We start from the raw sequence: 25,454 nt of genomic DNA, 5'->3' as shown, positions 1-25,454 counted from the left end.
ATTATTATTTTTTTTTTTTACAAGATTAGAATTTTATTTATTATTATTATTTTTTAAGACAACTCCAAAAACGAAAAACAGCAAGGTTTAATTATTTTGTCTAGCCTAGTCCTCACACTTTCTGCATGGGTCGAGTGTAACCCACTAGTAAATGCAAGTCTTACAGCGTCTATAACTATGCTTGACACTGTCACACTAACACATCTATTTTACGGTTTTAGCACATATTTTTAAAAAAATTCATTTTTAACCACACATTTTATAAAATTTATAACTATTTATTATTATTCAACCAAACATTTTCAATAATAATAATAATAATAACAACAACTATCTCTTGAAAAATTCTATGCCAAACAAGCTTTTAGACTACGATAGTAAACAAATCTATCCTCTTGAGCAAAAGTTGGCTCGTCTCACAAAAAAAAAAAAAAAAAAAAAAAAAAAAAACCTTCGCTCATGAGCCCTCATGGCTCGTACATTTTTTTAAATAAAAAGTTCAATTTTTATTTTTATTTTTTATATTTTTTGGTTTCTCAACTTTCGGATGAGTTAATCCATACGAATCCATACGTAGCTTTCATGAGAAAGATTCAGCTCTATTTGTACCATAACTCGATTCATTGGCTCACCCTACTTGATACTCCTGTTAACATTGGACTTAGCATGACATAGGGTAAAATTGGTGCTATAAAATTGACACAGAGTCTTGCCTAGGTAAGGCCAAAAAAAAATGAAAAATTTTATTTTTGAAAAAATATGTGAATGAGAGGGCAGCTACTGATCTTGCTTTAAAAGAAGTTCGAGAGCTTGATCTCATTAGATAAAAAATTAATTCTCAAATCTTTATTGAATAACGAATTACAACCAGGGTTCGAATAAATTGAATGATTAAGAATACCTTGTTTAAGAATTAAAACATGATGTAAGTTAGCCTAGAGAACCATCCCTAATGACGAACGAGGCGGGTCATTACATGCCGATGCAAGGCCATTGACCCCTCGGGAGCGCTCTATCTCTACGCGAGGCTATCGACCTCTCGGGGGCGCTTTACCTTTACACGAGACCGTCTACCCCTGTAAGTTACCTATGTGGCCACCCCAACACTTACTCAAAAAATCTCAGGTAAATTGACAAAACTCCATGGCGGTTATTAGGGGCACAACCTCCAGACGGGAAGTTAGAGACCTCCCACCCAGAACGTGGGGTAGTGGGAAAGCCAACGTGGGACACGTGGTACCATGATCGCCCAGCACTCAACTGATTTCCAGCACCTATAAATATCCCCGAAGGCAACACAGGTAAGGGGAATGACATTTTTTTAGCCATCTAAATTCCGTCTGAATCTCTTCTAATACATACACTAATTCTCACACCGGAGGTAAAACGAGAGACAAAGCCCACCCTTCATTTTTTAGGTCATAAACACTGATCGGAACAGTAAAACGCCAAGGGTCAATAGGTGTACAAGGAGGTATCTTTTCTCCACCATTTCATTGGCGCTGTCTATGGGAAATTTCTTCCATTGAACACCAGAGCCATGTCAAGAAGACGGACAAAAAGTGATACGCGCTTGAGAACAGCAACGCCGGAGACAGAATTAGAATCAATTGCCAGGGCCTCAACCCGCCATCGCTGCCGTAGTATGTGACACAAAGCCAGTTTAGCGCCTTGGAGACCTAGTGAGTGGCTATGATAGCCCTCTTGCAGGATCAAATGCAGAGAGCCGCCCTCCCACTGCATTCGATGGAAGCCGGGCCACCACCTCAGGAGGCGGAAACACCACCTGTCATCCAACCGGTAACTGCAGGCTCAAGGGCTCCAGGGGTTACGGTCTTGCAGCCCATCCTACCCATGGCGGATCTAGAGTGGAGGATGGAGGAGATCGTGATGCAGAAAAATAGATGATTCAATATCAAGGAGAAAGGATAATCGAAGGCAGATGGTCTTAGAAGAGGACCCATTCGCGCCTGAAATCATGGCGGTTCCCTTGCCTAAGGGCTTCAAGTAGCCTATGATAAAAGCTTACGATAGGGTTACAAATCCACTTGATCATCTCCGGACCTTCGTTGATTTAATAAGGCTCTATGCAGCACCTGATGCAGCGATGTGCCGATCTTTTCCCCGACCCTTAGGAGAGAAGCTAGAGACTGGGTGGCAACACTTGCCCCCGATCTATCCCAACATTTGATGAACTTTTTAGGAGCTTTGTGGCCTACTTCCTCAGTAGAAAAAGAAAGAGAAAGACGGCCATCAGATTGATGTAGGTGGTCCAGGAGATGGATGAGTCTCTGCAAGAGTATTTGGCCAGATTTAGCCGAGCAACCCTTGGAATAGAGGACTTTCAAATGTCAGTAGTGGTGATCGCATTGATAAACGAAACTCGGAATTGGGCCTTTAAGATGTCATTTTCCAAAAATCCCCCGGAATCAATGTACGACCTATCGAAAAAAGGAGACAAATATGGTGATACTGAGGAGGCAGAGAAAGTCACAAAAAACCTCATAAAGGGATGGGAAGTAGGGAGTCACAAGCGAAAGGCAGGAGACGAGCTAAGGTCTGTCAATAAAAATAGGCCAATGAGTGAGCAAACGGGTAAGGGAGCAACCCAAGACCAATAAGCCAGACAGAAACGAGAGGAGTCCAGGGAGTTCACCCCTTTAAACACTCTGCGCGCTAAGCTGTTGATGGAAATACGAGACATGAAGGAGCTTGAATGGCCAAGACCCATGGTAATGCCAGCCGGCAAAAGAAACTAGGGAAGATATTGCCATTTCCACAAGGATCATGGGCACGATATTGAAGAGTGCCTACAGCTAAAGGAGGAAATCGAGCACCTCCTAAGATAGGGGCTCTTGAGCAAATATGTAAAGGATAACTGGGGGAAACAAAAAATAGAGGGTCGCTCCCCACCAAGAGTCGAAGTGATAAACATAATTGGAGGGGGGATAACAGGAGGCGGAGATTCAAACTTGGCAAGGAAAAGCTACACATGTTCTCTCGGGATCTGTTTAATCCAAAAAAAAAGGAGAGGTTTAGTCAGAACATCACTTTTGGCGAGGATGATTTGGTAGGCGTCTCACGCCTCATGATGATGCTCTGGTAATAATATGCGACATAGCTAATTTTGATGTCAAGAGGGTGTTAGTTAATGGAGGAAACGCAGCAAATGTACTTACATGGGATGTTTTCTTGGGCTTAAAAGATCTCTCAGGACAAGTTGAAACCAGTAAGTATCCCCTACAAGGCTTTGGAAGGGCCATGGTAATTTCGGAAGGAACTGTGGAGCTTCCTGTCATGCTCAGCACAGGTCCGACCACTGTGGAAATTGTGGCGAGCTTCTTAGTTGTTAAAACTCCTATGGCCTACGATACAATCTATGGTCGACCATTATTGAATGTAGCTGGGTCCATCCCCTCAAACTATCACTAGGTCATGAAATTTCTAACTAGCAGAGGAGTCAGGTATGTGTGAGGAGACCAACAAGCATCCAGAAAATGTTATGTGGACAACTTATCAGTCAAGAGCCCCACTAGTCATGATGTTGGAAGTTGAACCTCCAAAAGGACGAATCGAACCACTTGAAATGGTTGAAAAAATCACCGTATCGAAAGGACGGGAGTTTATCATTAGGATTGGTTTGGAACCTGACGAAAAGGAAAAGTTGGTAAGATGCCTTGCAGACAACCTAGATGTTTTCGCTTGGAGCCCAAACGACATTGTCGGGATCAGCCAGCAATTGCTCAACACCACCTCGATGTCTTACCTGGAACTAAACTAGTGAAGTGGAAGAAAAGGAACCTCGCCCCCGAAAGCCAGGAAGTAGCAAAAGTAGAGGTGGATAAGCTATTGCAAGCTGGTTTTATTCGAGAGGTACAGTACCTTGAGTGGTTGGCCAACATCGTGCTAGTGAGGAAGTCAAATGGAAAAATGAAGCATGTTTATAGATTACATCGGGCTCAGGAAAGCATGCCCAAAGGAGTCATGCCCACTCCTCCGAATAGACCACCTGGTAGATGCCACGTTAGGTCATGAAAGGCTTAGCTTCCTGGATGCATTTTTTGGGTACCATCAAATCTCTATGGCTGAGCTCGACCAGGAGAACACATCATTCATCATAGATTCTGGGACATATTGTTATACGGCCACGCCGTTTGACCTCAAAAATGCAGGAGCAACCTACCAAAGATGGTAAATACAGTCTTTCAGGAACTGATCGGAAAAGCCATAGAAGCCTACGTTGATGACATGGTAGTGAAAAGTGTCAAAGCTATTAATCATATGGCTTGTCTACAGAAAGTATTTGATGTGGTCTTACACAATCGCTTGAAGTTCAACCCGGAGAAGTGTGTCTTCGGTACTGCCGGCGGAAAGTTCCTAGGCTTCATGATCACCTAAAAAGGAACTGAGGTAAACTTTGACAAGATACAGGTAATACTGGAAATGAAGAGCCCCACTATTAAAAAAGAGGTTCAACGGCTGACAGGACGCGTGGCGGCCCTCAATCGCTTTATGAGTCGGGAGACGGATAAGTGCTACCACTTCTTTAGAGCCATAGGAGGCTCCACCAATTTTGAGTGGACTCAAGAGTGCGAAGAATCACTGGAATCCTTAAAGAAGTCACTATAGTAGCCTCCTATTCTGACCAGCCCATGCCAGGGTGACGTACTATGTCTCTACCTCACGGTGTCACCACGAGTAGTTAGCACCGTTTTTGTGAAAGAACTCCCAAAGGCACAAAAGCTGGTCTATTACATTAGTCAGGTCCTCAAAGGCGCAGAGACAAGATACAGTCTGGCCAAACAGCTAGTGCTCGCGTTGATTGTTGCAGTGAGAAAGCTTAGACCTTACTTTCAATACCATACGGTGCAAGTAATGACTGACCAACCCATCAAACAGATCCTACATCGACCAGAAACCTCCGGGAGACTATAGAAATGGCCGATTGAAATAAGCGAGTTTGACATTGAATTTAGGCCCGGACGACCATCAAATCACAGGCTCTGGCAAACTTCATCGTCGAGCTTACCATCCTGAAAGAGCCCCTAGAAAGGCAGAATGCAGATTGGAAGATCTTTGTGAATGGTTCCTCGAATGCAGAAGGATCAGGAGTAGGAATCATAGTGATCGGGCCAGACTCTGAAGAATTGGAATACTCACTGCGCTTTGAGTTCCCTGCTACCAATAACGACGTCGAGCATAAGGCAGTCATCACAGGCTTGGGTTTGGCAACAAGCTGGGAGTGACTTCAGTGGAGGTATGCAGTGACTCCCAGCTAATAGTTGGGCAGATATTGGGAGAGTACGAAGCAAAGGACGGGAGGATGGCAACATACCTAATGAAAGTAAGGGATTTGCAAAGAGAGTTCACAAGCTTTAAGGTGATGAAGATCTCGCGAAAAGATAATAGTGTGCAGACGCACTAGCAAAGCTCGCATCGGCCAACCTAAAAAACTTGCCTCAAACAGTGAGTATGTAACTCCTACAACAACCCAGCATTCTGTGCTGAGCTGAGGTGAAAAATATTGAACACGAAGAAAGTTGGATGGATCCGATAATCAAGTATCTAGAAGAAAATAAGGTATCGGAAGATCCCCTGGAGGCGAGGAGATTGAGGGCTCGGCCAGTCTTGTTTACCATCATTGATGGGCAACTCTACAAATGTGGTTTTAACATGCCTTATCTGAAGTGCATACGACCCGTCAAAGCCAAAGAGGTACTGTTTGAAATACACGCTGGGATTTGCGACAACCACCAAGGATCAACTCCCTTACCTTCAAAGTTCTACGACAAGGTTATTATGACCGACTATGAAAGAGGACGCTAAAGAGTTAGTACGAAAATGTGACACATGCCAACGTCACCAAAATTTGATCCATGTCCCAGCAGGTAACCATCTTTGGGGTATGCCCATTTTTCAGTAGGGAATGGACATTTTGGGGCCTTTGCCCATGGCCAAAGGACAAAGAAAGTTTTTGCTGGTTTCCATCGACTTCTTCACTAAGTGGGTAGAGGCAGAGTCACTAGCAACCATTACAACTGCAAAAATACAAGGCTTTGTATGGAAAAATATAATATGCCAATTCGGGATTCCCAAGGTGGCGATGACACATAACGACAGAAAGTTTGACAATCATAGCTTCAAGGCCTTTTGTGCGAGTTATTACATCGATCATAGACTAACTTCGATCGCCCATCCTCAATCAAATGGGCAAGCCGAAGTAACAAACCGAGTTATTTTTTGGGATCTGAAGACCAGACTGGAAATGAGAAAGGGATTTGGGCAGATGAGTTGCCCAATGTGCTTTGGGCGTATCACACAACCCCACGAGAACCGATCGAGGAGACACCATTCAGACTAACCTTTGGGATGGAAGCAGTGGTTCCAGTTGAGATCCTAAGTGAGATAAGTAGGATGAAGGTCAAAAAGCCTAATGACATCGCGACCAGAGGGGAACTCGACCTGCTTGAGGAGGTAAGGGAAAAGGCGGCAATAAAGATGATGGCCTACAAACGAAGAGGCTTTGAGTACTTTAACCGTAGGGTAAAACCAAGAATCTTTCTTTCGGGGGACCTCGTGTTAAGAGATGCAACAGAAGCAGGACATCCCCTAACAAAGCTCTAACAAACTTGGGAAGACGAATATGAAATAACCCGCAACCTGGGAAAGAGAGCTTACAGCCTGAAAGACATGAAAGGAAAGTCATTGGATAGGCCATGGAATGCAGAGCATCTCAAAAAATATTAGCAGTAGATTTCAAGATAGGTTGCATTGTTAATTCTTTCTATATAATGCCTCATGAAGGCGCTCTTAGTTGTAATTACTTATCTCATTCAATGAAAGACCTTGATAGTGGAGGATGATGAGGGCGCTAAGGAAGGGCCAGCCTGGCTGGGACGTCCTGGTGCACCTATTGAGCTCACGAATCAAAGTATTTTTTATGTTAACATGCAAACTTGAATCTCCTATGCTCATCCCGTGAGGATATACGATCGACATAGCCCACGCGGCTAGTCGGAGAGCCTTGAAAAGCCAAAAGATTAGCTAAAACCCTTAACCGCAAGACCCCCTCCTAACGATCAACATAGCCTACGTGGCTAGTCGGAGAGCTTTGAAAAGCCAAAAGATTGGCTAAGGCCCTTAACCGCAAGACCCCCTCCTAATAGTTAACATAGCCTACGCGGCTGGACGGAGAGCCTTGAAAAGTCAAAAAATTGGCTAAGACCTTTAACCTCTAGACCACCTCCTGACCGTCGACATAGCCCATGCGGCTAGACGGAGAGCCTTGAAAAGCCAAAAAATTGGCTAAGGCTCTTAACCGCAAGACCCCCTCCTGACGGTCAACATAGCCTACGCGGCTAGGCGGAGAGCCTTGAAAAGCTAAAAAATTGGGTAAGGCCGTTAACCGCTAACCACCTCCTAACGGTCGACATAGCTCACGCGGTAGATGGAGAGCCTTGAAAAGTCAAAAATTGGCTAAGACCCTTAGCTATTAGACCACCTCTAACGATCGACATAGCCTACGCAGCTACGCGGAGAGTTTTAAAAAGCCAAAAAATTGGGTAAGGCCCTTAATTGCTAGACTCCTCTCCCAACGGCCAACTTAGCCCATGTGGCTAGGCGGAAAGCCTTAAATGGTCAGAATATTGGCTTAAGCCATCGACCATTATAATCAAGCCTAGCATGTGCGGGACAAATTATATTCACCCATGCTATCAAACGACTGAACGAGGAGGACAATGCTAGAAAAACCAAGTTAAAAGAACGATGTGTTCAACATTAATATCCGCTGATAACATAGCATTCATAAAAAAAATATGTGATGTGCTCTTGTCCACACCCCGGACAAATAGGGAATGACGCTAAAAGTAGAATAAAGATCGACACAAAAAAAGAGGGGGACTAACAAAAGGTACTACTACTAAGCCATGCTTCAACTCAAAAGGGAAGCACCGCCATTGCCACCCCGCGACGAATTACCAAGTGACCTGGATGGCTGCGCTCCACTCTCCTTCCCTTTGGCTGCACAAGGAACTTATCAAAACCTGAGGGGTCAATAGAATGGTGATCGGTCGATATCCACTCCTTGGTTAGTTTGATGGACGCCGCTATCACCTTCCCCTCGCAAGAATGCAAGGCCCTGGCATAGTCAGACAATGACTTGTACTACTCCACAGATGTATCTAAGTCCCTAGTATACATAGCAGAGGCCTTATACCTCTCAATTGCCTCTTTCGGAGCACGAGCCAACACAGACCGCAAATTGTCATTCTCTATCTCTTGCGCGGGCTCGAGCCTCCGACACCTCTAGAGATTTCGTCAAGGAAGATAACTTTTTCTGGTAATGATGGGCCTCTTTCTTCTTTTTTTCTGCAAGAGTCTTCAACTCTAAGGCCTGGCGACGACTCGATTCATCAAGCCTGGTTTGAAGGGTGACCACCTAAAGGATGAGGAGACAATGTGAGAGTCGAATGGTAAAACCATGCTAAAAAAAATAAGACTCAGCGTAAAGAGATATGGAATTAGAAACATACCATCTGGAAATAGACCGCCACAACCCTCTCGATGTCGTCTGTGATACGTCCTGCAATAGCCCTGGCCCGAGCGAGTGTCACCAAAGACTTAAGCACCCTCATCTCATGATAGCCCCGAGTGGGAAGAAACTCGAAATTCGAAAGTGAATCCTCGCCCTCAAGCTGCATACGACTGAAAGCGCCTAGCCTGGGAGCAGGGACAATCTCCATAGGCTCATCTGAAGGCTGGGGGGTCTCTTTGGCCATCTGAGACCTCCCTCCTTGGATGACTGTCTTCTTCTTTTTTAAAGGAATGGGGATGGATGAATATCACTTCTATGCCCCTGTTCGGGCATAGAATCCATAGTCCCCTCCAAATCAAACTTCATCCCTGCTCATGTAAAGTAAGGTCCATTAAGTTTATAAGAAAAAAAAAACATGGGAGTATAAAGCAAGAAAGGGGACCTTAAGAGCTTACCGTCAATGGAAGCAAGGTCCTCGTCACCACCCGGTAGGGTTTTCAATACCTCGTCAAGGTCAAAATCCATATCTGCGTACACACACCAAAACTCATTAGCACAGAAAGACAACAAACAAAAAATATGTGCAAGCAAAAAATCACAAAACCAACGAAACCACCTACCAGTAGGATGACTCATCTTTACTATTAACATGTTCCTCTTGGTCAGAACCGATCCTAAGTCAGGTGTGAGAGGGGGGTACATCAACCAACTCCTGCATTTGAGTTTTTAGAAGAGAAGTAATCTCTACTTGGCTATTTAAAAAGCCGAATTTGGAGAAGCCGTCAGTCGGTATTGAAAAGAACCCGACCTTCTGGGGGTCGAGCAAAGAAGAACCAAGATTTCCACCCACTGTTCGAATTCCTAAACTTGGGAAAAAGCAAAGAGACCCTAGTAGTGAAAAAGACAAACGCATTGCACTAAGCCAGTTCGTGCATCTCGAAGACGCACCTAAAGAGGTCTATAGAAAGTAGAATTCTCTTCTTAAGGCAAACATACAAAAAATACAATGCATTTCTCCATGCATTGGGGCTAATTTGACTAGGGATAAGGTAGAATTCATTGAAAATCGACACCAAGAAGGGGTGAATGGGAAAGCAAAAAATCCCATTTATAATGTCCTTATACACGGCTACCTCGTGCGGATCGGATCCGAGAAGTCTTTCTCTGGGACTGAGGGCTCTATAGACATAATTATCGACCCTATCATATCTACCGAGACATTCTTCCAACTTAAGTGGGGAATTGTAGAGACTATAACTTTTTGAGATTTCAAGGGGGACGATCTCGCTAGCCGAATCTCGCTCGATTTCTAAGTTTTGGTTTGGAGACTTGGTGGAGCCAATATGTCTCTTAGGGGAGTTTGAAATAAATGCTTGAGAATCAGCTGAAAGGGTTCGACTATCAGACTCACAAGGGAACCCATCGGACGAAGGGGGGATCGAAGGACTTCGGCTAGTCGGAGGTCTGACCAGCCTCGCGGATGAGCGACCTCGTTGACCGTCGGCCGGTCGGATTTGTTTCGACGTCGACCGACCCTCCATCACTACTTTCGTTGGAAGAAGAAAAAAAAAGGATAGTCTTGTGCATGATTTTACAAAAAGGGAAGAAGAAAGAGGAGAGAGTTACATTGCAAGAGAGGGAAGACTAAGATGTTGGAAGGAGGTGAAAATGATTTACATATGAGGGGACCACCCCCTTTTTATAAGCAAGAAAATTCGAATTCTTTTGGAGGGGGAAATTCCCTCCATGTTAGGGGCCATTGGATGGATGCCAAGTGTACAAATGAAATAGGCCTCCAACTTTAAATTGTACTGCTCGACTTACTTAGGCGAATGATCCAAAAAAAAAAAAAGGAGCCAGAACAAGAGAATTACTACCATTTGCGGAATAACATCGGCAAGGGGCAGGGGCTAATAATATAAGCTAGCCTAGAGAACTACCCCAACGATGAACGAGGCGGGTCACTATACGCCGATGCAAGGCCATCGACCCTCCAGGGGCGCTCAACCTCTATGCGAGGTTATCGACCCCCGGGGGTGCTCTACCTCTACGCGAAGCCATCAGCCTCCTCGGGGGTGCTCTACCTTTACGTGAGGCCATCGATCCCTGGGGCTCTCTACCTTTACGCAAAGTCATCGACCCTCCCTCGGGGGCGCTCTATCTTTACACGAGACCATCAACCCCCCGGAAGTTACCTATGTGGCCACCCCAACACTTAGTCAAAAAATCTGAGATAAATTGACAAAATTCCATGGCGGTTATTACGGGCACAACCTTCAGGTGGGAAGTTAGAGACCCCCTACCCAAAACGTAGAGAACATGGGGCAGCGGGAAAGCCAACGTGGGACATGTGGCACCATGATCGCCCGAAACTCACCCGATTTTCAGTACCTATAAATATCCCCGAAGGCGACGCAGGTAAAGAGATTGACATTTTTTAGCCATCTAAATTCCGTCTGAATCTCTCCTAATGCACACACTAATTCTCACGTCGGAGGTAAAACGAGGGACAAAGCCCCACCCTTCATTTTTTAGGTCATAAACACTTGTCGGAACAGTAAGAACGCTAAGGGTCAAAAAATTTTATTTTTGAAAAAATATGTGAATGAGAGGGCAGCTACTGATCTTGCTTTAAAAGAAGTTCGAGAGCTTGATCTCATTCGATAAAAAATTAATTCTCAAATCTTTATTGAATAACGAATTACAACCAGGGTTCGAATAAATTGAATGATTAAGAATATCTTGTTTAAGAATTAAAACTTGATATAAGTTAGCCTAGAGAACCACCCCTAACGACGAATGAGGCGAGTCATTACATGTTGATGCAAGGCCATGGACCCCCCGGGGGCGCTTTACCTTTACGCGAAGTCATTAACCCCCCTCGGGGGCGCTTTACCTTTACACAAGACCATCTACCCCCGGAAGTTACCTATGTGGCCACCCCAACACTTACTCAAAAAATCTCAGGTAAATTGACAAAGCTTCATGGCGGTTATTAGGGGCACAACCTCCAGACGAGAAGTTAGAGACCTCGCACCCAGAACGTGGGGTAGTGGGAAAGCCAACATGGGACATGTGGCACCATGATCTCCCAGCACTCAACCGATTTCCAGCACCTATAAATATCCCCGAAGGCAACATAGGTAAGGGGATTGACATTTTTTTAGCCATCTAAATTCCGTTTGAATCTCTTCTAATGCATACACTAATTCTCACGCTGGAGATAAAACGGGGGACAAAGCTCACCCTTCATTTTTTAGGTCATAAACACCCGTCGGAACAGTAAAACGCCAAGGGTCAATAGGTGTACAAGGAGGTATCTTTTCTCCACCATCTCATTGGCACTGTCCGTGGGAAGTTTCTTCCATTGAACACCAGAGCCATGTCAAGAAGACGGACAAGAAGTGATACGCGCTTGAGAGCAGCAATGCCGGAGACAGAAAGCCAGTTTAGCGCCTTGGAGACCCAGTTAGTGGCTATGATAGCCCTCTTGCAGGATCAAACGCAGAGAGCCACCCTCCCGCTGCATTCGGTGGAAGCCAAACCACCACCTCAGGAGGTGGAAACACCACCTGTCGTCCAACCGGTAACTGCAGGCTCAAGGGCTCCAAGGGTTACAGTCTTGCAGCCCACCCCACCCATGGCGGATCTGGAGTGGAGGATGGAGGAGATCGTGATGCAGAAAATAGATGATTCAATATCAAGGAGAAAGGATAATCGTAGGCAGATGGTCTTAGAAGAGGACCCATTCGCGCCTGAATTCATGGCGGTTCCCTTGCCTAAGGGCTTCAAGCAGCCTATGATAAAAGCTTACGATAGGGTCACAGGTTCACTTGACCATCTCCGGACCTTCGTTGATTTAATAAGGCTCTATGCAACACCTGATGCAGCGATGTGTTGATCTTTTCCCCGACCCTTAGGAGAGAAGCCAGAGACTGGGTGGCAACACTTACCCCCGATCTATCCCAACATTTGATGAACTTTTTAGGAGCTTTGTGGCCTACTTCCTCAGTAGCAAAAGAAAGAGAAAGACGGCCATCGAATTGATGCAGGTGGTCTAAGAGAAGGATCAGTCTTTACAAGAGTATTTGGCCAGATTCAGCCGATCGACCCTTGGAATAGAGGACCTTCAAATGTCAGCAGTGGTGACCGCATTGATAAATGGAACTCAGAATTGGACCTTTAAGATGTCACTTTCCAAAAATCCCTCAGAATTAATGTATGACCTGTTGAAAAAAGGAGACAAATATGTTGATACTGAGAAGGCGGAGAAAGACACAAAAAACCTCATAGAGGGATGGGAAGTGGGGAGTCACAAGCGAAAGGCAGGAGACGAGCTAAGGTCTGCCAATAAAAATAGGCCAATGAGTGAGCAAATGGGTAAGGGAGCAACCCAAGACCAACAAGCCAGACAGAAACGAGAGGAGTCTAGGGCGTTCACCCCTTTAAACACTCTGCGCGCTAAGCTGTTGATGGAAATACGAGACATGAAGGAGCTTGAACGGCCGAGACCCATGGTAATGCTAGCCGGCAAGAGAAACCAGGGAAGATATTACCATTTCCATAAGGATCATGGGCACGATATTGAAGAATGCCTACAGCTAAAGGAGAAGATCGAGAGCCTCCTAAGATAGGGGCTCTTGAGCAAATATGTAAAGGATAACTAGGAGAAACAAAAAATGGAGGGGTCGCTCCCCACCTGGAGCCGGAGTGATAAACATGATTGCAGGGAGGATAACAGGAGGCGGAGATTCAAACTTGGCAAGGAAAAGCTACGCATGTTCTCTCAGGATCTGTTCAATCCAACAAAAGGAGAGGTTTAGTTAGAACATCACTTTTGCCGAGGATGATTTGGTAGGCGTGTCACGCCCCATGATGATGCTCTAGTAATAATATGTGACATAGCTAATTTTGATGTCAAGAGTGTGTTAGTTAATGGAGGAAGCGCAGCAAATGTACTTACATGGGATGTTTTCTTGGGCTTAAAAGATCTCTCCGGACAAGTTGAAACTAGTAACCATCCCCTACAAGGCTTTGGAAGGGCCATGGTAATTCCGGAAGGAACCGTGGAGCTTTCTGTCATGCTCAGCACAGGTCCGACCACTATGGTAATTGTGGCGAGCTTCTTAGTTGTTAAAACTCCTATGGCCTACGATGCAATCTATGGTCGACCATTACTGAATGTAGCTGGGGCCATCCCCTCAAACTATCACTAGGTCATGAAATTTCCAACTAGTAGAGGAGTCGGGTATGTGTGAGGAGACCAACAAGCATCCAAAAGATGTTATGTGGACAACTTATCAGTCAAGGAAGCCCCACTAGTCATGATGTTGGAAGTTGAACCTCCAAAAGGACGAATCGAACCACTTGAAATGGTTGAAAAAATCATCGTATCGAAAGGGCGGGAGTTTATCATTGGGATTGGTTTGGAACCTGACGAAAAGGAAAAGTTGGTAAGATGCCTTGCAGACAACCTAGATGTTTTCGCTTGGAGCCCAAACGACATTGTCGGGATTAGCCAGCAATTGCTCAACACCACCTCGATGTCTTACCCGGAACTAAACTAGTGAAGCAGAAGAAAAGGAACTTCGTCCCCGAAAGCCAGGAAGTAGCAAAAGCGGAGGTGGATAAGCTACTGCAAGCTAGTTTTATTCGAGAGGTACAGTACCTTGAGTGGTTGGCCAACATCGTGCTAGTGAGGAAGTCAAACGGAAAAATGGAGCATGTTTGTAGATTACATCGGGGTCAACAAAGCATGCCCAAAGGACTCATGGCCACTCCTTCGGATAGACTACCTGGTAGATGCCACGTCAGGTCATGAAAGGCTTAGCTTCCTGGATGCATTTTTCGGGTACCATCAAATCTCTATGGCTAAGCTCGACTAGGAGAACACATCATTTATCATAGATTCTGGGACATATTGTTACACGGCCATGCTGTTTGACCTCAAAAATGCGGGAGCAACCTACCGAAGATGGTGAATAGAGTCTTTTAGGAACTGATCGGAAAAGCCATAGAAGCCTACGTTGACGACATGGTAGTGGAAAGTGTCAAAGCTATCAATCATATGGCTTGTCTATAGAAAGAATTTGATGTGGTCTGACACAATAGCTTGAAGTTCAACCCGGAGAAGTGTGTCTTCGGTACTGCCGGCGGAAAGTTCCTAGGCTTCATGATCACCTAAAGAGGAACTGAGGTAAACCTTGACAAGATACAGGTAATACTGGAAATGAAGAGCCCCACTATTAAGAAAGAGGTTGAGCGGCTGACAGGACGCGTGGCGGCCCTCAATCGCTTTATGAGTCGGGCGACAAATAAGTGCTACGACTTCTTTAGAGCTATAGGAGGCTCCACCAATTTCGAGTGGACTCAAGAGTGCGAAGAATCACTAGAATCCTTAAAGAAGTCACTATAGCAGCCTCCTATTCTGACCAGCCCATGCTCGGGTGACGTACTATGTCTCTACCTCGCGGTGTCACCACGAGCAGTTAGCGTCGTTCTTGTGAAAGAACTACCAAAGGCACAAAAGCTGGTCTACTACATCAGTTATGTCCTCAAAGGCGTAGAGACAAGATACAGTCTGGCCAAACAGCTGGTGCTCGCGTTGATTGTTGCAGTGAGAAAGCTTAGACCTTACTTTCAATCCCATACGGTGCAAGTAATGACTGACCAACCCATCAAACAGATCCTACATTGACCAGAAACCTCTAGGAGACTACAGAAATGGCCGATTGAAATAAGTGAGTTTGACATTGAATTTAGGCCCGGACGACCATCAAATCGTAGGCTCTGGCAAACTTCATCGTCGAGCTTACCATCCCGAAAGAGCTCCCAAAAGGGTAGAATGTAGATTGGAAGATCTTTGTAGACGGTTCCCCAAATGCAGAAGGACCAGGAGTAGGAATCATAATGATCGGGCCAAACTCCGAAGAATTGGAATACTCACTGCGCTTTGAGTTCCCTGCTACCAATAACAACGTCGAGTATGAGGCAGTCATCACAAGCTTGGGTTTGGCAGCAAGGCTGGGAGTGACTTCAGTGGAGGTATGCAGTGACTCCCAGCTAATAGTTGGGCAGATATTGGGAGAGTATGAAGCAAAGGTCGGGAGGATGGCAGCATACCTAATAAAAGTAAGGGATTTGCAAAGAGAGTTCACAAGCTTTAAGGTGATGAAGATCTCGTGAAAAGATAATGAGTGTGTAGACGTACTAGCAAAGCTCGCATCGGCCAACCTAAAAAACTTGCCTCGAACAGTGAGTATGCAACTCCTACAACAACCCAGCATTCAGCGCTGAGCTGAAGTGAAAAATATTGAACACGAGGAAAGTTGGATGGATCCGATAATCAAGTATCTAGAAGAAAATAAGGTATCAGAAGATCCCCTGGAGGCGAGGAGATTGAGGGCTCGGGCAGTCTTGTTTACCATCATTGATGGGCAACTCTACAGTGCGGTTTTACCATGCCTTATCTGAAGTGCATACGACCCGCCAAAGCCAAAGAGGTACTGTTTGAAATACATGCTGGGATTTGTGACAACCACGAAGGAGCAACTCCCTTGCCTTCAAAGTTCCACGACAAGGTTACTATTGGCCGACTATGAAAGAGGACACCAAAGAGTTAGTACGAAAAATGTGACACATGCCAACGTCACCAAAATTTGATCCATGTCCTAGCTGAACAGCAGGTAGCCATCTTTGGGGTATGCCCATTTTTTAGTCGGGAATGAACATTTTGGGGCCTTTGCCTATGGCCAAAGGACAAAGAAAGTTTTTGCTGGTTGCCATCGACTTCTTCACTAAGTAGGTAGAGGCAGAGTCACTAGCAACCATTACGGCTGCAAAAATACAAGGCTTTGTATGGAAAAATATAATATGCCGATTTGGGATTCCCAGGGTGGCGATGACACATAACGACAGAAAATTTGACAATCATAGCTTCAAGGCCTTTTGTGTGTGTTATCACATCGATTATAGACTAACTTCGATTGCCCATCCTCAATCAAATGGGCAAGCCGAAGTAACAAACCGAGTTATTTTTCGGGATCTGAAGACCAGACTGGAAAATGAGAAAGGGATTTAGGCGGATGAGTTGCCTAATGTGCTTTGGGCGTATCACACAACCCCACGAGAACCGACCGAGAAGACACCATTCAGACTAACCTTTGGGATGGAAGCAGTGGTTCCAATTGAGATCCTAAGTGAGATAAGTAGGATGAAGGTCAAAAAGCCCAATGACATGGTGACCAGAGGGGAACTCGACCCGCTTGAGGAGGTAAGGGAGAAGGCGGCAATAAAGATGATGGCCTACAAACGAAGAGCCTTTGAGTACTTTAATCATAGGGTGAAACCAAGAATCTTTCTTTCGGGGGACCTCGTGCTAAGAGATGCAACAAAATCAGGACATCTCCTAACAAAGCTCTAACCAAATTGGGAAGACACATATGAAGTAACCTGCAGCCTGGGAAAGGGAGCTTACAGCCTGAAAGACATGAAAGGAAAGTCATTGGATAGGCCATGGAATGCAGAGCATCTAAAAAAATATTAGCAATAGATTTCAAGATAGATTTGCAGGCTATGCTTTTGTAAATACAGTATGATAAGTTGCATTGTTAATTCTCTCTATATAATGCCTCATGAAGGTGCTCTTAGTTGTAATTACTTATCTCATTCAATGAAAGACCTTGATAGTGGCGGATATGAGGGTGCTAAGGAAGGGCCAGCCTGGCTGGGACGTCCTAGTACACCTATTGAGCTCACGAATCAAAGTATTTTTTATGTTAACATGCAATCTTGAATCTCCCATGCTCATCCTGTGAGGACATACGATCGACATAGCCCACGCGGCTAGTCGGAGAGCCTTGAAAAGCCAAAAGATTAGCTAAAACCCTTAATCGCAAGACCCCCTCATGATGATCAACATAGCCTATGTGGCTAGTCGGAGAGCCTTGAAAAGCCAAAAGATTGGCTAAGGCCCTTAACCGCAAGACCTCCTCCTGATAGTTAATATAGCCTAAGCAGCTGGACGAAGAGTCTTGAAAAGTCAAAAAATTGGCTAACGCCCTTAACCTCTAGACCACCTCCTAACCGTTGACATAGCCCACGCGGTTAGGCGGAGAGCCTTGAAAAGCCAAAAAAATTGACTAAGGCCCTTAACCACAAGACCCTCTCCTGACGGTCAACATAGCTTACGCGGCTAGGCGGAGAGCCTTGAAAAGATAAAAAATTGGATAAGGTCGTTAACCGCTAAACCACCTCCTAACGGTCGACATAGCTCACGTAGCTAGATGGAGAGCCTTGAAAAGTCAAAAATTGGCTAAGGCCCTTAGCTATTAGACCACCTCTAACGATCAACATAGCCCACGCAGCTAAGTGAAGAGTCTTAAAAAGCCAAAAAATTGACTAAGGCCCTTAACCGCTAGACTCCTCTCCCAACGACAAACTTAGCCCGTGTGGCTAGGCGGAAAGCCTTAAATGGTCAGAGTATTGGCTAAGGCCATCGACCATTATAATCAAGCCTAGCATGAGTGGGACAAATTATATTCACCCATGCTATCAAATGACTGAACGAGGAAGACAATGCTAGAAAAAACAGTTAAAAGAACGATGTGTTCAACATTAATAACCGCTGATAACATAGCATTCATACAAAAAATATGTGATGTGCTCTTGTCCACACCCCGAACAAATAGGGAATGACGCTAAAAGTAGAATAAAGAGCGACACAAAAAAGAGGGGGACTAACAAAATGTACTAGTACTAAGCCATGCTTCAACTCGAAGGGGAAGCACCGCCACTGCCGCCCCGCGATGAATGACCAAGTGACCTGAATGGCTACACTCCACTCTCCTTCCCTTTGCGCTGCACAAGGAACTTATCAAAACCTGAGGGGTCAATAGAATGGTGATCGGTCGATATCCACTCCTTGGTTAGTTTGATGGACGCCGCTATCACCTTCCCCCCGTAAGAATGCAAGGCCCTGGCATAGTCAGACAATGACTTGTACTGCTCCACAGATGCCTTTAAGTCCCTAGTATACTCAGCAAAGGCCTTATACCTCTCAACTACCTCTTTCGGAGCACGAGCTAACACAGACCGCAAATTGTCGTTCTCTATCTCCCGCGCGGGCTCGAGCCTCCGACACCTCTACAGATTTCTTCAAGGAAGATAACTTTTTCTCATAATGATGGGCCTTTTTCTTCTTTTTTTCTGCAAGAGTCTTCAACTCTAAAGCCTGGTAACGACTCGATTCATCAAGCCTGGTTTGAAGGGCGACCACCTAAAGGATGAGGAGACAATATGAGAGTCGAATGGTAAAACTATTTTAAAAAAATAAGACTCAACATAAAAGAGATATGGAATTAGAAACATACCATCTGGAGATAGACCGCCAAACCCTCTCGATGTCGTTTGTGATACGTCCTGCAATCGCCCTGGATCGAGCGGGTGTCACCAAAGATTTAAGCACCATCATCTCATGATAGCCCTGGGTGGGAAGAAACCCGAAATTCGAAAGTGAATCCTCTCACTCACGCTGCATACGACTGGAAGCGCCTAGCCTGGGAGCAGGGACAATCTTCATAGGCTCATTTGAAGGCTGGGGGGGGTCTCTTTGGCGATTTGAGACCTCTCTCATTGGATGACTGTCTTCTTCTTTTTTAAAGGAATGGGGATGGATGAATATCACTTCTATGCCCCTGTTCGGGCATAGAATCCATAGTCCCCTCCAAATCAAACTCCATCCCCGCTCATGCAAAGTAAGGTCCATTAAGTTTATAAGAAAAAAAACATGGGAGTATGAAGCAAGAAAGCAGACCTTAAGAGCTTACCGTCAATGGAAGCAAGGTCCTCGTCACCACCCGGTAGGGTTTTCAATACCTCGTTAAGGTCAAAATCCATATCTGTGTGCACACACCAAAACTCATTAGCACAGAAAGACAACAAACAAAAAATATGTGGAAGCAAAAAATCGAAAAAATAACAAAACCACCTACCAGTAGGATGACTCATCCTTACTATTAACATGTTTCTCTTGGTCAGAACCGATCCTAAGTCAGGTGTGAGAGGGAGGTACATCAACCAACTCTTGGATTTGAGTTTTTAGAAGAGAAGTAATTTCTACTTGGCTATTTAAAAAGCCGAATTTGGAAAAGCCACCAGTCGGTATTGAAAAGAACCCGACCTTCTGGGGGCCGAGCAAAGAAGAACCAGGATTTCCACCCACTGTTCGAATTCCTAAACTTGGGAAAGAGCAAAGGGACCCTAGTAGTGAAAAAGACAAACGCATTGCACTAAGCCAATTCGTGCATCTCGAAGACGCACCTAAAGAGGTCTATAGAAAGTGAAATTCTCTTCTTAAGGCAAACATACAAAAAATACAATGCATTTCTCCATGCATTGGAGCTAATTTGACTAGGGATAAGGTGGAATTCATTGAAAATTGACACCAAGAAGGGGTGAATGGGAAACCAAAAACCCCCATTTATAATGTAGTTATACACAGCTATCTCGTGCGGATTGGATCCGAGAAGTCTTTCTCTGGGACCGAGGACTCTATAGACATAATTATCGACCCTATCATATCTACCGAGACATTTTTCCAACTTAAGTAGGGAATTGTAGAGACTATAACTTTTTGAGATTTCAAGGGGGACGATCTCGCAAGCCGGATCTTGCCCGATTTCTAAGTTTTGGTTTGGAGACTTGGTGGAGCCAATATGTCTCTTAGGGGAGTTTGAAATAAATGCCTGAGAATCAGCTGAAAGGGTTCGACTATCATACTCACAAGGGAACCCACCGAACGAAGGGGAGAGATCGAAGGACTTCGACTGGTCGGAGGTCTGACCAGCCTCACGGATGAGCGACCTCGTTGACCGTCGGCCGGTCGAATTTGTTTCGACGTCGACCGACCCTCCATCACTACTTTCGTTGGAAGAAGAAGAAAAAAGGATAGTCTTGTACATGATTTACAAAAAGGGAAGAAGAAAGAGGAGAGAGTTTCATTGCAAGAGAGGGAAGACTAAGATGTTGGAAGGAGGTGAAAATGATTTACATATGAGGGGACCACCCCCTTTTTATAAGCAAGAAAATTCGAATTCTTTTGGAGGGGGAAATTCCCTCAATGTTAGAGGCCATTGGATGGATGCCAAGTGTACAAATGAAATAGGCCTCCAACTTTATATTGTACTGCTCGACTTACTTAGGCGAATGATCCAAAAAAAAAAGAAAAGGAGCCAGAACAGGGGAATTACTATCACTTGCGGAATAACATCGACAAGGGGCAAGGGCTAATAATATAAGCTAGCCTAGAGAACTACCCCCAATGATGAACGAGGCCGGTCACTTGACACCCATGCAAGGCCATCGACCCTCCAGGGGCGCTCTACCTCTACGCGAGGCCATCGACCCTGGGGGTGCTTTACCTCTACACGAAGCCATCGGCCTCCTCGGGGGCGCTCTACCTTTACGTGAGGCCATCGACCCTCGGGGGCACTCTACCTTTACGCGAAGTCATCGACCCTCCCTCGGGGGCGCTCTATCTTTACACGAGACCATCAACCCCCCGGAAGTTACCTATGTGGCCACCCCAACACTTAGTCAAAAAATCTGAGATAAATTAACAAAATTCCATGGTGGTTATTATGGGCACAACCTCCAGGTGGGAAGTTAGAGACCCCCTACCCAGAACGTAGAGAACATGGGGCAATGGGAAAGCAAACGTGGGACATGTGGCACCATGATCGCCCGACACTCACCCAATTTTCAGTACCTATAAATATCTCCGAAGGCGACACAGGTAAAGAGATTGACATTTTTTAGCCATCTAAATTCTGTCTGAATCTCTCCTAATGCACACACTAATTCTCACGTCGGAGGTAAAACGGGGGACAAAGCCCTGCCCTTCATTTTTTAGGTCATAAACACTTGTCGGAACAGTAAGAATGCTAAGGGTCAATAGGTGTACAAGGAGGTATCTTTTCTCTACCATTTCAAAACACATATTCTTTGACCTTACTTTTGATTCTGGTAATATATATATATATATATAAACTATGATTCAAAGCTTTGTCAAGACGTTACCACAGACAAGAGGGGTAAATGGAACTCAATCACTTTTTAATATTTTAGGATCCATTTAATTGCAAAAATGAAATTTAGGTAGCAAGAAAATGAATTTCAGGAAATTGAATTGTCAGAACTTGTTTTTCTGGGAATTGTCAATTAAACGTGTTTGATTGGTATAATTTTTCATCTGAAAAATATTATGATTCCAAAGCTTTGTCAAGACGTTACCACAGACAAGAGGGGTAAATGGAACTCAGTCCCTTTTTAATATTTTAGGATCCATTTAATTGTAAAAATGAAATTTAGGTAGCAAGAAAATGAATTTCAGGAAATTGAATTGTCAGAACTTATTTTTTTGGGAATTGTCAATTAAATGTGTTTGATTGGTATAATTTTTCATCTAAAAAATGTTGAAATTTTGAATCTTTTGGTGTTCATTTGACTTTGTGTTTAATGAAAATTGTCAATCAAAGGAAAAATAGTTATTACAATTGTAGATAGAATTTGTTTTCATTGTATAAAAAAAAAAAAGAAAAAAAGGATAGCTGGAAAACCAATTCCCATGTGGGGAAGAGGAAAAAGGAATTGCCAAGAAAATTATGCAATCAATCAAGCCAAAAACGTGGAAAATTTTCATTTTCCATGAAAAATCTAGCAAATCAAATAGGCCCTTACTATTTTTTTGAGCAAGGAAGCAAAAAATAAAAAATAAAAAATCAGACATTCTTCAAAGAAGAATATACATTATTCTATCCCAAGCAAGCTTTTAGATTGTGGTAGTGAAAAACAATAAAAATGAAATATTAAAAGTTATTTCTAGTACATTGGTCAATAACTTTCGTCACGATTGAGAAAATTAAAAAAATAATAACAATAATTGTTGCAATTATGAATTAAAGTTTCAAAAATTTAAAGGCGTGAAGTTCGAAGAGTGTGGGTTTTTGAATGCCAATTATTATTCACATAAAGACCCTAATTCAATTTATAATTGAGTCTTGGATCATATATATAAACACTGTTGGTGTAAATTACAAATTATTTTTATATTCAATCAAATTCAAATATTAGTTTTTACCACAAATTCACAAATATTGCCTATTTATTAATCACATATTTTATGAAATCCAAAACTATTTTTTCTAAAAAGTTATAATAATTTTATTCGAACACTCCTATAATAAAACAAATTAATAATCGAGTATAAGGCCACGTGTAAATAGGATTTTCTTGATAGCTTATGCTCTTACACATTCATCTGTTTGGGAAAATTTATAAATGATTAATAAATAATCAATCTTCATGTTCAATCACAAAAAAAAAAAAATAATAATAATAATAATAGAGAGAGAGAGAAAGAAATCATTGTTGCTTGGCCGGCATATATAACTTTGTCAACAAGAATCATATTCGATGACATATATGCGACATAGTAAAAGATAGCATCCTTAAATCTTGTAGTACTCTCCCTTGTTTCATCTATTCTAATGGCTGAGAAGAATAAAGAAAAAGAGCTCTCTGAGGAATCACCTATGGAGCCATTAAACATAATAGGTAATACTTTATCCATTTATTCAAGATTTTTGCCTTTTGTGTGATGAAACTTGAAATTTTTTGCTTTGACTCACTCGCCCTATAATTGTTGACTATTTTTTGCATGATAATCTCTGACAGTTTTAAGTTTCTAAACGAGCCATCTTAAATCTATGCATTAAATCAAAGCAAGGTTATCTTACAATTAGGAGTTTTGGTGTTTCTAAGGTTTCCCCGGACATGCAACTGGAAAAACTTCATGGGCTGAGGTTGTAGGGCTGACAGCAGAGGAAGCAGAAAGAAAGATAAAGGAAGAGATGGCTGGGGTTCAGATTCAGATAGTTCCACAAGATGCTTTTGTAACCATGGATTACCAGTCGAACCGAGTTCGTATTTTTGTTGATTCCTCCGGAAAAGTTACTAAACCACCAAGAATTGGTTAATATTTTATCAGCTTTCTCCCAGTACTAAACTATGTAATCTTGTGATTTAGAAATACTAATGTATCAAATAAATGCTCTATGCTGCTGCTTTATTTAAGAAACGATATGTTTATGGTAAAATTAATGTTTTGACGGATGTAGGTACATACGAAACCACGTAAATTCTTGCCATTGTCTTTTTATATTTTGCTTAAATCTCAATTTAGAACTACTGGTCGATCTAAAAGGCTCGCTCTCATTGAGCTCACCTTCCATTTTTTGGTCGACAAGATCAAGAATCCTTCCTTCTCTCGATTTGTCCCACACCTAATCAACCAAAACTAACTCCTCTGGTCCTTCATCGGGTTCAATTGGCCTACGCCAACGAGAAACCTTAAGCAACAAAGCACCAAAGGAAAGCATATCAGACCTTGCTGTGGCTGGTCCTGTCCTAGGCAATTCTGGTGCAAGGTACCCCAGAGTGCCCATAACTCGAGTAGTACTTGGATTTGACCCGTGATCATATAATTTTGCCAGTCCGAAATCTCCAAGCCTTCCATTCAATTCACTATCTAGCAACATGTTACTGGCCTTAAAATCTCTATGAATTACAATTCGTTTGTATCCTTCATGCAAATATGAAAGCCCCGATCCAACACCTTTGATGATCTTGAACCTCAGTTCCCAACTCAATAAAGATTTGAGTTGAACAAACAAGAACTTATCTAAACTTCCATTAGGCATGAAATCATAAACAAGTAGAAGATCACCACCACATCAGCACCGTCCTGTAAATTGAACTAAATTTTTATGGCAAAGCAACCTATACTGAAAATTCAAAAACAAATTCACATGAAGCCCTGTCTTGATTCGTGTGAGATACAATTTACAGAAACTTGCATCCTTGGAATGGGGGAGCCACCACCTCATGAGGCGGTCCACCCTCACCCGATGAGGTGAGGTCACCCTGGGACTAACCTCTAGTGGCTTGGTTAAGTTCTAGGTATGAATATCTATGTTGACCTATTCCAATCTCCCATGCCTCTATCACTTCAGCATAATGATTTTCATTACCCATGAAACCACAATTAAGATTGAACTCAAGTTAAAAACAAATGCCAGCACTGAGAGACCTACAATTAAGCTTGTACTATTCGTTTTCGTTCCTGGAACTGATGGGAGAAAATCGAAGTCCAGTGACTTGGCTTCTTCATTTATTTTGAAGCTCCAGCCTAAAAGGTAATGAGAACTTGCTAGCAACCTGCTGAAGCAGAAATTTCAACGTACATAAAACGATTGGAAAGAGATCAACTTGGTAAGACAAGACAAGCATTTTAGGCTCTGAAGACGAAAGTGAATGAGTAACATTCATAATGATTGTGACCGAGTCTTACTCTATCCATGCCAATATAACCTTGCCGCTCTTGAGATTGATATCATTTTTCACTGAATCATCCACGGAGCATAATGGTTACACACTGCTCCACGTGTCCCTTGCATGATGTCATCACCACCCTTACAGCCATTCTTGGGGTGACAAATGGCCACAATGATAGTTGCATCACAATATCAACCAATCACAACTTAGTAATGATTGTCCACCACATCGACATCATCATGACCTGCTTAAATCGACCTCAAAGACCAATCAATAGCTTAGAAATTTTGGGCAATGGCACACATTTCAAGGACAGTACTGTAGATGAAGCAACTTTGGACAGTCAATTGGCTACTTGGGAGCTTATGAATAGGATCAAATGGTCCTCCAATAGGGCAGGACTAAATGTACTCTTAATACACACTATACAAACACTCCATTTAATGCACATTGCTTTCTTTTCGCTATTCCAGTGAATTACCTCATTCAAATCATCATTTAAGTTTATCAAAATTGACTTCACCAT

General features: G+C 43.4%; 2 protein-coding genes and 1 pseudogene across 2 annotated transcripts; 2 read left to right on the top strand and 1 right to left on the bottom strand.

Annotated features, from left to right (window-relative positions):
* The first annotated feature begins 13,215 nt into the window (after window positions 1-13,215).
* LOC111374448 lies at window positions 13,216-14,951 on the top strand. Its single transcript, XM_022997119.1, has 4 exons — window positions 13,216-13,331; window positions 13,395-13,644; window positions 14,055-14,350; window positions 14,723-14,951. Exons 1-4 carry the CDS (start codon window positions 13,216-13,218, stop codon window positions 14,949-14,951), a joined length of 891 nt encoding a protein of 296 aa, XP_022852887.1.
* An 8,043-nt stretch (window positions 14,952-22,994) lies between these two features.
* LOC111374455 (subtilisin inhibitor CLSI-I-like) lies at window positions 22,995-23,703 on the top strand. Its single transcript, XM_022997126.1, has 2 exons — window positions 22,995-23,149; window positions 23,357-23,703. The coding sequence occupies exons 1-2, from the start codon at window positions 23,083-23,085 to the stop codon at window positions 23,569-23,571; spliced, it is 282 nt and encodes a 93-aa protein (XP_022852894.1). The 5' UTR covers window positions 22,995-23,082; the 3' UTR covers window positions 23,572-23,703.
* Window positions 23,692-25,454, bottom strand: LOC111374447 (annotated as a pseudogene).

Source organism: Olea europaea, unplaced genomic scaffold (genome assembly GCF_002742605.1).
Source record: "Olea europaea var. sylvestris unplaced genomic scaffold, O_europaea_v1 scaffold1252, whole genome shotgun sequence".
In the NCBI taxonomy this organism is placed as follows: domain Eukaryota; kingdom Viridiplantae; phylum Streptophyta; class Magnoliopsida; order Lamiales; family Oleaceae; genus Olea; species Olea europaea.
Note: the sequence above shows the minus strand (reverse complement) of the source record. Positions and strands in the feature narration are given on the sequence as shown.